Below are 17244 nucleotides of genomic sequence, written 5' to 3' on the forward strand. Positions count from 1 at the left end.
AGAGCACAAGATGTGGCAAAACTGTGCCAAAGAAGTGGAGTTTTCCACCCACTCCTAGAATCAACGTCCCTGGTCACATGATACAGCAGTGGGTGAAACAAACCTTATTGATGATAGGTTTAAAGACAACCTTTATTGAAAGCTCTCCTAGTGGTAGCTGTGGAGAGCAGCCTTCAGGCTAAATTTTGAAGGAGTGTAAAGCAGCTTGGTTTACCAGATTATAACCTCCTGAATGCCCAAATGAAAGGAGAAGCACATAAGGTATATATAAAATATATGTATTTATTTCTGAACACTCTCTACTAAACTCTTTATGAGATTAGAGAGCAAGGCACAAAATATTACAGTTCTAAACCTATAGTAAATAGCACAATATACAATGGGCTCCGGGGGGGACCAAACCATATATTAAGAAAGTGGTATAAGAACCCCGACTTGACTAGACACAGTGCCTAGAGCCTGTAGAATCGCTGGGACCCCAAGGAACCAATCAAGGTAGGGACACAGGAGACCCAGGGTGCAGTGTGAGAACACAGCCGCGAGTGCCGTAGGATTCTATGAGGAAAGTCGCGGTTGGAATTTTAAAGTTTAAGGACACTTAGGAGAGGTCTTTGAGCAAACCCCTTTAGACTCAGGGGGTTCTAGGGCCAACACCCACGGGAGCACCGGAGTACTCGAATTACCTCACCCAGGGAAGCCGGGTGCGTAGGTGTCAAATGGTGTCGGGAATCGTTCATTTCAATGGCGATGTGCTTCAAAGTGCTGCTGCCGGGAAGAGAAGTGTCTGGTGTGATCCAAGCCTTGACCGGAGATGTGAAGAACCTGAAAGCAGAGGGGACAGAGTCTGGGTCACTAGCCAGTGACCAGGGGCATGATAGACGAATGCCCACCGATGTCGGGTGCTTCAGGAGTGAAGAGGTGAGGCTTGACTCTGCAGTCACGGGGACCAGGAGATGTCGACGATGACCAGAGTCCGGAGGTGAGCTGTGCCACAAAGGATGTCGAGTACTGGGGGGTCACTGTTCCAACCCCAGCGCCAGCAACAACGACATCACACCGTCACAAGACCTCTGCAACTCCCACGCCACATTCTTCCACTGTAAGATCGCAGATATGCACGACAGCTTCAGACCCCATTCTGTGCCTCCAGCCACCGAACCAACGACCCCCACCACCACCATCAGCACTTAGACCCCCATCAGTACTGAAGACACCACGCACGTCATGAACACCATCCACTCCGGATCCCCCTCGGACCCATGCCCCCATCACATCTTCAACAAAGCCGACAACATCATCGCAACCCACCTCCGGAACGTCATAAACAACTCCTTCACGTCAGCCACCTTCCCTGAAAGCTGGAAGCACGCCGAAATCAACGCCCTTCTGAAAAAACCCACAGCGGACCCCAAAGACCTAAAGAAGTTCCGCCCCATCTCTCTTCTTCCCTTCCCGGCTAAAGTCATCGAGAAAACCGTCAATAAACAGCTGACTGCTTTCCTCGAGACAAACAACTCACTCGACCCATCACAGTCCGGATTTCGAGCCAACCAAGGCACCGAGACCGCCCTCATCGCAGCCACCGACGACATCAGGACCTTGATGGACAACTGGGAAACAACCGCCCTCATTCTCCTAGACATCTCGGCAGCTTTTGACACCGTCTGCCACCGCACCCTGATAACCCGCCTCTTCCACACCGGGATCCAAGGAAAGGCCCTGGAATGGATCACCTCCTTCCTCTCCGACAGAACCCAGAGAGTCCGCCTCCCTCCCTTCCGCTCAATGGCCACCATAATCATCTGCGGCGTACCCCAAGGCTCCTCGCTCAGCCCAACACTCTTCAATATCTACATGAGCCCCCTCGCCGCCATCGCACGCAAACACATCAACATCATCTCCTACGCCGACAACACCCAACTGATACTCTCCTTCACCAAGGACCCAGCCACCGCCAAAACCAACCTCCAGGAAGGAATGAAAGACGTCGCAGAATGGATGAAGCTCAGTCCCCTGAAGCTGAACTCAGACAAGACGGAGATCCTCATCCTCGGACATTCCCCCTCCGCCTGGGATGACTCCTGGTGGCCCACAGCACTGGGCTCCGCACCTACTCCCACTGACCACGCACGTAACCTGGGATTCATCCTGGACTCCTCCCTCTCGATGACCAAGCAAGTCAACGCCGTCTCATCATCCTGCTTCGACACCCTACGCATGCTCCGAAAAATCTTCCGACGGATCCACACCGAAACCAGAAAAAACGTCACCCAGGCCCTCGTCACCAGCCGACTGGACTACGGAAACGCCCTCTACGCAGGAACCACAGCCAAACTTCAGAAACGACTCCAGCGCATACAGAACGCTTCCGCCAGACATATCCTCGACATCCCCCGCCACAGCCACATATCCGCCCACCTAAGAAACCTGCACTGGCTCCCCGTCAGCAAGAGGATTACATTCAGGCTCCTCACCCACGCACACAAAGCGCTCCACGACAAAGGACCCGAATACCTCAACAACCGCCTCTCGTTCTACACTCCCACCCGCCAGCTCCGATCAGCCGGCCTTGCCCTCGCCGCCGTCCCACGGATCCACAGAACCACCGCCGGAGGAAGATCGTTCTCCTACCTGGTCGCCAAGACATGGAACTCACTCCCCACACACCTACGAATGACCCAGGACCACCTCACCTTCAGGAAACACCTCAAGACCTGGCTATTCGAGCAGTGACAGCACCCCTCCCCTTAGCGTCTTGAGACCCTCACGGGTGAGTAGCGCGCTCTACAAATGTTTTTTGACTTGATTTGATTTGATTTGAACACCAACAAGCCTTGGTAACTGCAACCCATGCGGTCAGAGAAAAGATGCTTTGATAAGGACCAGCAAGGTACAGGGGACTCCCCAAGCGATGGAGAGTCAGGGCACGTCTGGAGCAACCAGGTAAGCCCAATTAAACTCAGTGTTGCCTTCACAGGGACCCACCAGGCGACGGACCAGGGATCGTGAAGGGACCTCGAGAGGAATCACACAATACCAGCCCATGGGACACTCGGTGAGTCTAGGGCAGTCATCTTCAGTGGAAACACTGCTCGGAGCATGGACTACAAGGAGTCCAAAGCACAGCCTCAGGGATCACCAAAAAGCATATGCTGCTGCAAATGGTCGCGGTGCCCAGGGGTTCGGGTTGCATGGTCTCCACGAGGGATACAGGCCTTAGACTTGCTGAGCACACAGATCGACCTCAGAGACCACGGGAACCCACCTCCTGTGTTGCATAATTCTTCGGAGTCCTCAGGAGCTTTGGAGATGCAAATCGGACAGATGCGTCTTTGGTGCCTGCCATGCAGGGGAGTAACTCCTTTACTCCAAGGGAGATTCTTCGGTCATCCAACGTCGTGTAGATAGTTGAAGTTCTGGGATTCTGTAGCAGAGTTTCGTCCAGATTAAGCTTAAGTCCTGTAGTCAGGGGTTCCTACTTTATACCCAAGGAAGGTGTGGGACAAACTCTGGGGACCCACCTATGGGAGGGTCAGGAAAGAGGGGTGGCTACACCCATTTCCTTTGTCCAGTTTCGCGCCAGAGCAGGGACTGGTAGCCCCTACAACTGGTTTGAGCTGGACTATGCACAAGGACACCAAATGTGCCCCCAGTGCAGACTTCAAAGCACTCTTGGAGTGCACCCACCCAGCCCCAATAAACTATGGCCTGTCTGGGAGGTGGTCACACCTCCCTGTGACAGGAAACCTATTGTCCCGGCCTCCCCTGCCGGAGTTTCGTCCAGCAGCAGGAGGGCAGATTCGTGTCCATTTTGTGATGCCAGGGTTCTGTTAAGCTGGTACTGGGTATACCGGTGGTGCCATGTTTCTCCCTCTAGTAGGGTGGAATCATACCTGCCACACCAGTTACTGGTGTGGAGGTATGATTCCAAGGTGTCTGACAACAAACATGACATGTTTCCATACAGCCATTCCAAAGTTAGCATTTACCGCGAGGTTACAATGCACTTAAGAATATATGGTTTGGCTGCATCACAAACAACCCTGTAGTAAAGATTCTGAAAGCTGCAGAGGGGCTCTGCTCATGCATGGGCACCCTCTCACATGAAACCATGCACCCTGCCTTCAGGATTGTTAAGGCCTGCCATAGGGGGGACTGATAGGTTTACATGTGCAGTGATATGGGGAGATATAGGTAACCTATATCTCAGTAAGGGGTGCATACACCACCGTACACAGGCTGCTGTAGTAGACCTGTTGTGTCATTTTAAAAGGCTTCCCAGGGGTGGCATAATACATGCTGCAGCCCCTGGTAGGCCTCTGGGGTACCTATGCCCTTGGTACATAGTAAACCATATACTAGGGGCTCATAAGGGTACCCCAGAATCCAATCTGGAGTGTACCTAAAGTACATGTAATCAATTTAAAGGGGAAAGCAGATAGGCTGGGGTCCTGAATAGCAGGATCCCAGCCAAACTAAGTCGAAAACCAGTAAAACACCAGGAAAAAAATGGGGGAAACCATGCAGTCAGATCCCACCTTCCTACAGGATCAATTTTGTTTTACTTTTAAACGTCTTTTAATTTCCTATCTTTGCACCTTCTGTCGTCTTTTTGTAGTTACTGTACACACTTTGCTGTTTTATTTATGCTTGTGCTTCTTTGTTTTGCTTAAACAGAAGTATCGCAGAAGTAAAACGAGTGAATTGTCTACCGCGCGCACATCAAAGGCCTAACTGCCTTTGCTGGTGTTACTTGCGGGAACGAGCGTAAGTCTCTCTACTATCTATTGACATGCCTGCCAACCAATGTCTCTCCCCGAACTTAATGGGGGTGACTCACGTTCCGAGCTGCTTCCTTCTCCGGCCTAAATTGCTAAATTGCAGTTTGGTTTGTAACGCTTGGGCTCCATCAAGTGGCCAAGTGGTGCAAAAACTATGAAAAATCAGTGACAGTCGGTTTCAACCGGGTCAGCTGATTTTCATCCGGTAGGGTACTGTCGGGCAAAGTCGGTTTTAACCAATTTCCGTACAGCCTAATAATACATGTCTTCAAAGCTGCATGAGGAATACCTAACGGCCACAGGTGTATTGTCCCTGGTCCATGGTAATAATATCTATTATACGTATCTCCAAAGCTACGTGAGTAATACATGACAGCCATAGGTGCGATGTTCCAGGCCCATGGTAATATTAATAATACGTCTCTCCAATCTGCATGAGTAATACATGACGGCCATATGTGCAATGCCCCCGGCCCATGGTAATAATATTAATAATACGTCTCTCCAAAGCTGCATGAGTAATACATGATGGCCATAGGTGCAATGCCCCCATGGTAATAATATTAATAATACGTCTCTCCAAAGCTGCATGAGTAATACATGACGGCCGAAGGAGCGATGGCCCCGGCCCATGATAATAATATTAATAATAATACGTCTCTCCAAAGCTGCATGAGTAATACATGACAGCCATAGGTGCAATGCCCCTGGCCCATAGTAATAATATTAATAATACGTCTCTCCAAAGCTGCATGAGTAATACATGACGGCCATGTGAGAAGTTGGCCTGATGTATGATGTCACTAGTTATAGTGTACACCTTATATCAGTCCAAATACCCTTATGGTGATTGGTTGTAAAGTCAACCTTATAGACCAGCTATCCTAGTGGTAGCATGGACAAGAGCAGTCTTAGGCTAAACTCTGAATGGCATGTGAAGCCAGCTGTGATACCATATATAATCCCTTGAATACCAAATGAAAGGACACCACAACAGATATATATATAAAATAAAGTGTATTTATTCTAAGCAAACCCTCAGCACTCTTTATGAGATTAGAGGTAAGTACAACACAGTCTTATTAATGCATACAGTAAGTCACACAGGTAAGTAATACAGTTAGGCCCTAGGGGCCACGCAAACCATATACTAAGTAAGTGGTATAAGAACCACTGTCACGGAAATAGAATAGGCCTAGGCCTAGGGAATCGCTGGGGCTACACTACACTAGCGTTAGTTAGGAAGTGGGAGGCCCACGGGATTCGTGTGCAGAGTGGAAACACTCACGCGTAATGCGTAAAAGTCAATACCAATAGTACAGTTTTAGAAACGGTAGATTTAGGACACTTCCGGAGTAGCTAGGAAGTTGAGACTTGAAAACTAGACACTAGGATAGTCACTATCCTGATGAGCACCGGAGTACCCAAGTTACCTAGCCCACAGGCTGCGGGTGCATAGGGGTGAAGATGCGTCGTTTTCGTCGTCGACTCCTATGGATGCCTGAAGAAAGATGCTGACAGGCAGTCAGTGAAGAGTGTCCGGTGGATCCCAAGGCTGGGATCAAGAAGAGAAGAAACCTGCAAGCAGAAGGGACAGAGTCAAGGTCACTAGCCAGTGACCACGTGGAACCAGGACGGAACCAGGCGATGTCGTGAAGAGTTGCAGGTGAAGGTGAAGCTTGTCGCTGCAGCCAGGAGGACCAGGAAGCGTCGAGGACGACCAGGACCAGGAGGCGAGCTGTCCCACGAAGGCTCTTGCTGTCGGCGGCGTCGAAGTTGGACTAGGACTCACCAAGCCTTGGCAAGCGGAACCCACGAAGAACAAAGGACTTGCTTCTGGTGCAGACCAGGAAGGTCTGGGGTGCTTCTTCTTTGCAGAGAAGCGGGAGCCAGTCTGGAGGAGCCAAACCAGCGCAGAAGATTTCAGGGAGCGTCGTCACAAAGGCCACTAGCCAGCGGGCAAGCAACCGGACAGACGCGGCAAGCAGGAAAATGCTGAAGGGCCCCACGCAGGACTCGTGGAGTGTGGGGGGCTGGTCTTCGGTGCAGATGGTGCTTGGGGTTGGGGCTTCTCAATCCCCGGTGCACAACTTCGAGGGTACCTCAGAAGCTGCGCTGTAAGTTACTAGCCACTTTTCCCAGGTAGCCGGTCCCACGTCGCTCGTCGCCTCCACGGATCTCAGCTCTGCTGCAGATGTGGATGAGGGTCGGAGAAGTCTGGAAGTCAAGGCTCTGGTCGGGCTCTGCAGTCGGTTCCTCGTAGAACGGTCGCAAAGCAAAGGGTAGTCTCTTGATGGTGCCTGTTTGCACAGGGTAGCCACTCCTTGGCCACAAGGGAGATTCTTCAGTCTTCTTCTTTCGTCGAATGTCGAAGGTCCAGAGTTTCTGTTCAGTTTTGCAGGTTCAGGATAATCTAAAGTCTTGAGGCCCAACTCCCACTCTTATACTAATCTGGGGGGCTGGGATACCTGCTAGGTCACGCCTTATGGGTGGGACCTGGGAGGGGGTGGTTACACCCACTTCCCTTTGTCCAGTTTCGCGCCAGAGCTGGGGCTGGAGTGCCCCAGCGCCGGTTTGAACTGGACTATGCAAGGAACACCTTGTGTGCCCCAGGCATGTCTCATTCCTTTCAGCCCACCCTGCCCCAATACACTAAAGGCTGTCTGGGGAGGTGCTAGCACCTCCCCAAGCAGGAAACCTATTGTCCAGGCCTCCCTGGCTGGGATCACTCCCAGCTGCAGGAGGTCAGACTTGTGTTGTGGCAGCAGCATCCATTTTGTGATGCTGAGGCTTTGGTCAGAGGCTAACAGTTGAAGTATGATTTTAACATGTCTTTCCCTCTAGAAGGGGGGAATAATATTCTCATGTCCAGAAATGGCATGGGGGTATTATTCCCTAGTGTTAGACACCTTACACGACATGTTTTGATAAAGCCAAACCATAGTTACCATAACCGTCTAAGATTATAAGGCACTTTAAGAGTATATGGTAGGCTATATCATAGAACAGCTATAAGGACAAGGTTCCGAAAGCTGCAGACAGGCTCAGCTCATGCTAGAGCACCATCTCACATGTTACCAAGCACTCTGCCTCCAGGATTGTCAAGGCCTGCCATAGGAGTGACTGATAGGTACACATGTGTCTATATGTAAGTTAGGTATAGGAATACTACACCTAAGCAAGGGGTGATTACACGACCTTGCCCCAGCTGAGTGATCAGCCAGTTGTGTCAAAATGGAAGGCCAGGCCAGGGGTGGCATAATACATGCTGCAGCCCCTGGGAGGCCTAGGGTACACCTATGCCCTGGGTACCTAGGGTACACTGTACAGGGTCCAATAAGGTGATCCTTACCAATTGGTTATGTACCTAGGGTACATGGAGTCCATTTTACAGAGAGAGCAGACAGCCTGAGACCCTGAATGGCAGGATCTCAGGCCAACTAAGTCGAAAAACCAGCTAGACACTAGGCAAAAAGTTGGGGGTAACCATAGTCAGATATCCACCTTCCTACACAACCCCCCCCAAACGAAAGGAGATAAGGCTGGCCTTGACAAGGTAAGCCTCTATTGCCTAAGTGGCCATATAAGGAAGAACCAGCACTGGCATGGTTACCCCCTGTCTCATGGTCCACTAAGCAATCCCTCATCCTAAAGGTATCATAGGGTCTCCACCATAGGGAATCTCTACCTTTGGGGTGTCTTTGCAAAGTAAAAGGCTGGTGTTGAGATGGAGTACTGAAGTGAGTGTCCTCAAAGTGAGGCCTCAGCTTCCTCCAATCATCCTCCACCATGGATGCCTTTCTTTCTTTCACTGAGTTGCACTGTGCTCTCAGGGTCAGCCTCTGGCTACCTAAAGCTGGAGGCTGGGTCCCTTTTGTGGGCTTACTGGAGGGACAGGTCAGGTTTGGGGCCCTAAGGTCCCAGGTTTGCCTGTGCCCAACAGAATCCCTCTGGGGGAGGTCCCTAACTACCTGTAAAGGGGATCCCTCAGGAATGTTTTTACCCATCACCTGGCTAGGGCTACTAGCCAGGCAATCCTCATTCTTTTGATGGGGGGGTTCTTGTGGACAGGGGCCCTCTTGGGGTCCACTGGCCTCCCTGACCTCTGCAGCCCTGGGCTGACTGAGGCAGGGTAGAGAGAGGCAGGCTACCTGCACCAGACTGGGTCCCACCTTGGAAGGGGCCACTGACATCAGAGGCTCTGCCAGGCCAGGCCTGGCTACCTCTGGGGCAGTTCCTTCACAAGGGATGAGGTCAGATCCCTGAGGAGGCTGACATTTTCCTAATGTCTGGGGAGAGGGAGACTTTTCTTCCTCCCCACTACTCTCTGTTTGTGTGGAGTGGTTCATAGTTTCAGGCTTCACTACACCTATGTCAGTCTGAGTATGGGCTGAGACCATTACAGCCTTGCCAACCTTTTCAGGGAGGCACTCAGTTTGGGTTTGAGCTGTGACTGTCACAGCTCTGCCAATCTCTACAGGGAAGTCTGTCTTTGCCTGGGCTGTGGCTACCACTGCCCTTCCAACCTTTCCAGGGAGGAAATCTACTTGGACAGGGGTTGTGGCTGTCACAACCCCACTACCCTTTTGTGAAAGGCCTACCATTTTAGAATGGGTGTCTTGTTCAACTTCAGCCCAAGCTGAGAGTTCTAAGTCATTCCCCAGTAAGCAGTCCACAGGCAAGGTTGGAGACACTGCCACCCTTTTAGGGCCAGTGACACCTCCCCAGCTGAGACATACCTCTGCCATGGGATGACTGTTCTGTTTGCCATCAATGTTAGTTACCTGGTATGAGAAACCAGGCAAAAGCTGCTCAGAGGGAACTAGCCTATGGGCCACCATAGTGATGCTAGCTCCAGTGTCTCTGTAGGCCTCAGCTTTTCTACCATTGATGTAGGGTTCCTGTCTGTACCTACCCAAAGTGTTGGGGCAGGCAGTGAAGTTGGCAAACCCCATGCCACCATCACAGACAAGAGTAGCTGCTGCAGGGGAATTGGCTAAGCCAGGATCCCCCTGTGTTCCCCAAGAAAACCCAACCAAATTTTTGGGGGCACTCCCACCACCTGGGGGATTACTGCTGACAGTAATAGGTGGTGTGACAGGAGTAGTTGGAGGAACAGTTTTGTTTTTAGCCTGTGGACAACTGCTGTCAGTTTTCCAATGCCCAGGTGTTTTACACACATGGCAGTAAGGCTTTTTAACTGTGGTAGAGGAGGGAGCTTGGGACCCACCACCCTGTGTGGAGTTTTGGGGCCCTGAGGAAGATTTCTCTTTTGCTTTATCCCCACCCTTCTCTTGAGGCTTGGTGGTATCTTTCTTTTGGTCACCACCCTGATTTTTAGGCCTAATCCTGGTCCTGACCCATTTATCTGCCCTCTTTCCCAATTCTTGGGGAGAGGTCAAATCTGAGTCTACCAGGTGTTGATGGAGAAGCTGGTTCTGACAATTACTAAGGATCTGCTCCCTCATAATCAAGTTGTACAATCCTGTATAGTCCTGCACCTTGCTGCCATTTAACCAACCTTCCAAAGCCTTAGTGGCACAATCCACAAAATCAGACCAGTCCTGTATCTGTGTCTTCTGGGTGTCTCTGAACAACAACCTATATTGCTCAGTGGTTAAGCCAAACCCATCTATCAGAGCACTCTTCAGGACTTTGTAATTGTTTGCATCCTCATCACTGACTGTGAGGAGCTTGTCTCTACCTTTGTCAAAAAAGGAGAGCCACAAGATAGCTGCCCACTGACTTTGGGGTACCTGCTGTACTTTGCAGGCCCTCTCCAAAGCAGTCATCCATTTGTGGATGTCATCCCCATTCTGATATGGGGGGACTATCTTGCTTAGGTTTCTATGGTCATAAGACCTATCCCTATCTCTAGGAATGTTGCTGCCACCAGTGGGTTCTGACCCACACAATTTTTGCTCTCTAGCCAGAGCAAGCTTCTCTTTGGCAAGGGCAATTTCTTCCCTCTGAATCCTCAGATTAGCTTCCCTCATTCTGGCTTTATGCTCCTTTCTCTCAGGTGAAGTCATTCCCCTGTGAGAGGAAGCATTAGAGATGCTAGAAACATGGGAGTGGATGGATTCCCTTGAAGGGGATCTGTCCCTCCTGCTTCTCTGTGAAAGCCTACTTGGGGGTCTGTATGGGGGGACCCCATGCAAACTCCCATGTAAACTTAGGTTAGCCTGGCTAAGTCTTCCTACTTGGCCCTGGCTGTCTACCTCTTCATCTGAAGTCTCCTCTGACTCCTCTGTGGTGGGTAGACCCTCCTCTGTGCCTAGGGCACCTGCCTGAGATGCCTTAAGAATGTCATACTCCTCTAGGAGTTGTCTTAACTGAAGGAGGGTAGGGTTTGCACCCTGTTTTATTCCTCTGGAGGTACACAAGTGTCTCATCTCCTGGAATGTTAAGGTATCATATCTAGAGGGGATCTTTTGCAGACCTGATCCTCCTGAGAGAGCATCTACTTGATCTCCTCTCAGAGACATGATCTAGTGAGGGTGTGGTGTGTGCACCTACCTACACTAGTTGTATCTACTAAACCTCTCTAGTAGTTGTAGTCAGGGTGTGTTACTCCCTTCAACCTACAACTACAAAGTCCAGTAGGACTTAAGTATAATAATCTATGTTATATGTACCTAGACAATATCTGTGTGATCTTTCAATTTAGTATCTCAAGATTACAATGGTATTACAACAGCAAGCTCAGATCCCAACCGCTGCTCACCAATGTGAGAAGTTGGCCTGATGTATGATGTCACTAGTTCTAGTGTACACCTTATATCAGTCCAAATACCCTTATGGTGATTGGTTGTAAAGTCAACCTTATAGACCAGCTATCCTAGTGGTAGCATGGACAAGAGCAGTCTTAGGCTAAACTCTGAATGGCATGTGAAGCCAGCTGTGATACCATATATAATCCCTTGAATACCAAATGAAAGGACACCACAACAGATATATATATAAAATAAAGTGTATTTATTCTAAGCAAACCCTCAGCACTCTTTATGAGATTAGAGGTAAGTACAACACAGTCTTATTAATGCATACAGTAAGTCACACAGGTAAGTAATACAGTTAGGCCCTAGGGGCCACGCAAACCATATACTAAGTAAGTGGTATAAGAACCACTGTCACGGAAATAGAATAGGCCTAGGCCTAGGGAATCACTGGGGCTACACTACACTAGCGTTAGTTAGGAAGTGGGAGGCCCACGGGATTCGTGTGCAGAGTGGAAACACTCACGCGTAATGCGTAAAAGTCAATAGCAATAGTACAGTTTTAGAAACGGTAGATTTAGGACACTTCCGGAGTAGCTAGGAAGTTGAGACTTGAAAACTAGACACTAGGATAGTCACTATCCTGATGAGCACCGGAGTACCCAAGTTACCTAGCCCACAGGCTGCGGGTGCATAGGGGTGAAGATGCGTCGTTTTCGTCGTCGACTCCTATGGATGCCTGAAGAAAGATGCTGACAGGCAGTCAGTGAAGAGTGTCCGGTGGATCCCAAGGCTGGGATCAAGAAGAGAAGAAACCTGCAAGCAGAAGGGACAGAGTCAAGGTCACTAGCCAGTGACCACGTGGAACCAGGACGGAACCAGGCGATGTCGTGAAGAGTTGCAGGTGAAGGTGAAGCTTGTCGCTGCAGCCAGGAGGACCAGGAAGCGTCGAGGATGACCAGGACCAGGAGGCGAGCTGTCCCACGAAGGCTCTTGCTGTCGGCGGCGTCGAAGTTGGACTAGGACTCACCAAGCCTTGGCAAGCGGAACCCACGAAGAACAAAGGACTTGCTTCTGGTGCAGACCAGGAAGGTCTGGGGTGCTTCTTCTTTGCAGAGAAGCGGGAGCCAGTCTGGAGCAGCCAAACCAGCGCAGAAGATTTCAGGGAGCGTCGTCACAAAGGCCACTAGCCAGCGGGCAAGCAACCGGACAGACGCGGCAAGCAGGAAAATGCTGAAGGGCCCCACGCAGGACTCGTGGAGTGTGGGGGGCTGGTCTTCGGTGCAGATGGTGCTTGGGGTTGGGGCTTCTCAATCCCCGGTGCACAACTTCGAGGGTACCTCAGAAGCTGCGCTGTAAGTTACTAGCCACTTTTCCCAGGTAGCCGGTCCCACGTCGCTCGTCGCCTCCACGGATCTCAGCTCTGCTGCAGATGTGGATGAGGGTCGGAGAAGTCTGGAAGTCAAGGCTCTGGTCGGGCTCTGCAGTCGGTTCCTCGTAGAACGGTCGCAAAGCAAAGGGTAGTCTCTTGATGGTGCCTGTTTGCACAGGGTAGCCACTCCTTGGCCACAAGGGAGATTCTTCAGTCTTCTTCTTTCGTCGAATGTCCAAGGTCCAGAGTTTCTGTTCAGTTTTGCAGGTTCAGGATAATCTAAAGTCTTGAGGCCCAACTCCCACTCTTATACTAATCTGGGGGGCTGGGATACCTGCTAGGTCACGCCTTATGGGTGGGACCTGGGAGGGGGTGGTTACACCCACTTCCCTTTGTCCAGTTTCGCGCCAGAGCTGGGGCTGGAGTGCCCCAGCGCCGGTTTGAACTGGACTATGCAAGGAACACCTTGTGTGCCCCAGGCATGTCTCATTCCTTTCAGCCCACCCTGCCCCAATACACTAAAGGCTGTCTGGGGAGGTGCTAGCACCTCCCCAAGCAGGAAACCTATTGTCCAGGCCTCCCTGGCTGGGATCACTCCCAGCTGCAGGAGGTCAGACTTGTGTCGTGGCAGCAGCATCCATTTTGTGATGCTGAGGCTTTGGTCAGAGGCTAACAGTTGAAGTATGATTTTAACATGTCTTTCCCTCTAGAAGGGGGGAATAATATTCTCATGTCCAGAAATGGCATGGGGGTATTATTCCCTAGTGTTAGACACCTTACACGACATGTTTTGATAAAGCCAAACCATAGTTACCATAACCGTCTAAGATTATAAGGCACTTTAAGAGTATATGGTAGACTATATCATAGAACAGCTATAAGGACAAGGTTCCGAAAGCTGCAGACAGGCTCAGCTCATGCTAGAGCACCATCTCACATGTTACCAAGCACTCTGCCTCCAGGATTGTCAAGGCCTGCCATAGGAGTGACTGATAGGTACACATGTGTCTATATGTAAGTTAGGTATAGGAATACTACACCTAAGCAAGGGGTGATTACACGACCTTGCCCCAGCTGAGTGATCAGCCAGTTGTGTCGAAATGGAAGGCCAGGCCAGGGGTGGCATAATACATGCTGCAGCCCCTGGGAGGCCTAGGGTACACCTATGCCCTGGGTACCTAGGGTACACTGTACAGGGTCCAATAAGGTGATCCTTACCAATTGGTTATGTACCTAGGGTACATGGAGTCCATTTTACAGAGAGAGCAGACAGCCTGAGACCCTGAATGGCAGGATCTCAGGCCAACTAAGTCGAAAAACCAGCTAGACACTAGGCAAAAAGTTGGGGGTAACCATAGTCAGATATCCACCTTCCTACAGGCCACAGGTGCAATGCCCATGGCCCATGGTGTTATTATTAATAATACGTCTCTCCACAGCTGCATGAGTAATACATGACGGCCATAGGTGCGATGCCCCCAGCCCATGGTAATAATATTAATAATACGTGTCACCAAAGATGCATGAGTAATACATGACAGCCACGGGTGCAATGCCCCTTGACCATGGCAATAATATTAATAATACGTCTCTTCAAATCTGCATGAGTAATACATGACGGCCACAGGTGCAATACCCCCGGCCCATGGTAATAATATTAATAATACGTCTCTCCAAAGCTGCATGAGTAATACATGACGGCCATAGGTGTGATACCCCGGCCCATGGTAATACTATTAATAATACGTCTCTTCAAATCTGCATGAGTAATATATGACAGCCATAGGTGCAATGTTTGAGGCCGTGGTAATAATATTAACAATATGTCTCTTCAAAGCTGCCTGAGTAATACATGACGGCCACAGGTGCAATGCCTCGGCCCATGGTAATAATATTAATAATACCTCTCTCCAAAGCTGCATGAGTAATTTATGACAGCCATAGGTGCGATGTTTAAGGCCGTGGTAATAATATTAATAATACCTCTCTCCAAAGCTGCATGAGTAATATATGACAGCCATAGGTGCGATGTTTAAGGCCGTGGTAATAATATTAATAATACGTCTCTCCAAAGCTGCAGGATTTATCAGTCAAATAACAGCTTTAAATATATTTTGGAAATCCATTTTTCCTCTAAACATCAGTTTATGAGTTCTGAAACTAAATTCATATTCATCTCAAATACACACTTCAGAATTTTAGTACACATATTAAATCAACCAAGCAAAAACATCTAATCTAGTAGTCTGAGCTACACAAGAGAGCCACTTGCAGGTATCTGGAGAGATACCAGTATCTCACAAGCTACTCGTTGGAGAAGCCTGGTCTATTGAAATTATAAGTCAGTAGAGTTACTGAAGTAAGGGGTGGTAGCAAGCAGGGCACCACTATTATCAGATAAACCAAACGCATAGGAGCCTTTGAGAACATCAACAGGTCATGGGCTCTCCGTCACCCTCGGAGGGATGCTCTCCGTCACCCTCAGAGGGATGCTCTATGTCACCCTCGGAGGGATGCTGTCCGTCACCCTCGGAGGGATGCTCTCTGTCTCTCTACTAGGGATGCTCTATTCACCCTCAGAGGGATGCTGTCCGTCACCCTCGGAGGGATGCTCTGTCGCCCTATGAGGGATGGTCCCTGACAAGCTACGAGGGATGCTCTCTGCCACCATCGGCGGGATCCTCTCTTTTGCTCTCAGAGAGATGCTCTCTGTCACCCTCAGAGGGATGCTCACTGTCACCCTCAGAGGGATGCTCTCTGTCACCCTCAGAAGGATGCTCCCTGTCACCCTTGAAGGTCTGCGTCACCCTGGAAGGGATGCTCTCTGTCACCCTCGGAGGGATGCTCTCTGTCTCCCTCTGAGGAATGCTCTCTGTCACCCAGGGAGGGATGCTCCCTGTTACCCTCGGAGGGATGCTCTCTGTCACCCTTGGAGGGATGCTCTCTTTTGCCCTCAGATGCTCTGTGTCACCCTAAAAGGGATGCCCTCTGTCACCCTTGGAAGGATGCACTCTGTTCCCCTGAGAGGGATGATCTCTGTCACTCTACGAGGGATTCTCTCTGTTGCATTATGAGGGATGCTCTCTGTCACCCTGCGAGGAATGCTCTCTGTCACCCTCAGTCATACATTTCATAATGTACACAAATTATGAATATTTCACTTCCTTCTTTTGTTTTATTTCCCAAACAGTATCTCACCTTCAGGAGATCCCACGCTGGTGCCTCACACTTCTTTTCAATCTCTGTTATCACAGCATTGAGAGAGGTGATTTGATTGGACAGTTTGGTGATATTTGCATTTTCTACCATGGTAATTTTCTTCTCTAGCTCCTTCAGTCTCCCGTGGAGTGTTTGCTCATTTTCGTTCAGGAGTTGCCGCAGTTTTTCAATTTCAGATACAAGTATTTTCTTCTCAGTTCTTAGCTTGTTCTGTCAGAAGCAAAGAAAAGCTGGTTAGATATTATAAAGCTTCCTATAGGCTGTCTTGGACGTGGGGGTCCAGGAGGAGAGTGGAGGGGTCGCTTATTGTGATTGTCATCACCTTGCACAAAGGGTTTGTCTGAGAGACAAAATAAAACAAGCATTTTCAATGCAATAGGTCTCGCATTTGCAAGCGTTTAAGCTTTTAAAGTGCTTTTAAAAGCAACACATATGTAAAAGGCATTCTTATTTCTAATGCCAATAGCTCTATCTCTCGCAACTGCGAGACCACTTTAATGGTGGCTGCGCCCCTTTCTTTAGACTCTGCTCGCCGTATTAAGGTTACAGTGAGCAGCGTCTAAAGGAAGGCGCATAGCCAACATTAAAGTGAAAGCGCGTAGGGGGCACTTTCACCCAAAGCAGAAACAAAATTAATTAATTAAGAAAGCTTCTGTAGCACGGGCGCTAAAGTGAAAGCGGCCCGCGCTGTTAATTAAATAAATAAGCATGCTGCTAAAGTGAAAGCGGCCAGCACTGTAAATTAAATAATTAAATAAGCTCAACCGCTAAAGTGAAAGCTGCCAGCGCCATTAATTAAATAAGCTCGGCCGCTATAGTTAAAGCAGACTGCGCTGTAATTTAAATAAACACATTACTAATAATATGAAAGCGTGTGGCATGCTGCAATGTCGTGGGTGGAATAGGGGAAGATTATTAAAGAAAATAGTGCTCACCGACTACATAACGCAGAACGTGTAACAACACGGTCCAGTCGTTATAAATGCAGACAAGGCGGAACCAAGGAGAGACTACTAAGCCTATAAATAAATGAAAAGCAACAATTTCGCAAGGACAGTAACAGGAGCCAATTGAAAAGATGGGCAGTGAATGGGTGGAAGTTCTACGCCACACCTCAATACAGCACGCCTCGCAGAGCAGCGCATGCGCTGCC

The 17244-nt window shown here is 49.5% G+C and overlaps 1 protein-coding gene across 1 annotated transcript in view; it reads right to left on the reverse strand.

Moving 5' to 3' along the window:
- Nucleotides 1–17244, reverse strand: part of LOC146869273 (E3 ubiquitin-protein ligase TRIM39-like) — a 120119-nt gene that overhangs the window by 74079 nt on the left and 28796 nt on the right. Inside the window, exon 3 of the mRNA XM_085646641.1 lies at nucleotides 16071–16301. Coding sequence (XP_085502767.1) covers nucleotides 16071–16301 — 231 coding nt within the window. The remainder of the gene's footprint in view (nucleotides 1–16070; nucleotides 16302–17244) is intronic.

Source organism: Triturus cristatus, chromosome 1_1, assembly GCF_964204655.1.
Source record: "Triturus cristatus chromosome 1_1, aTriCri1.1, whole genome shotgun sequence".
NCBI classification, from domain to species: Eukaryota; Metazoa; Chordata; class Amphibia; order Caudata; family Salamandridae; genus Triturus; species Triturus cristatus.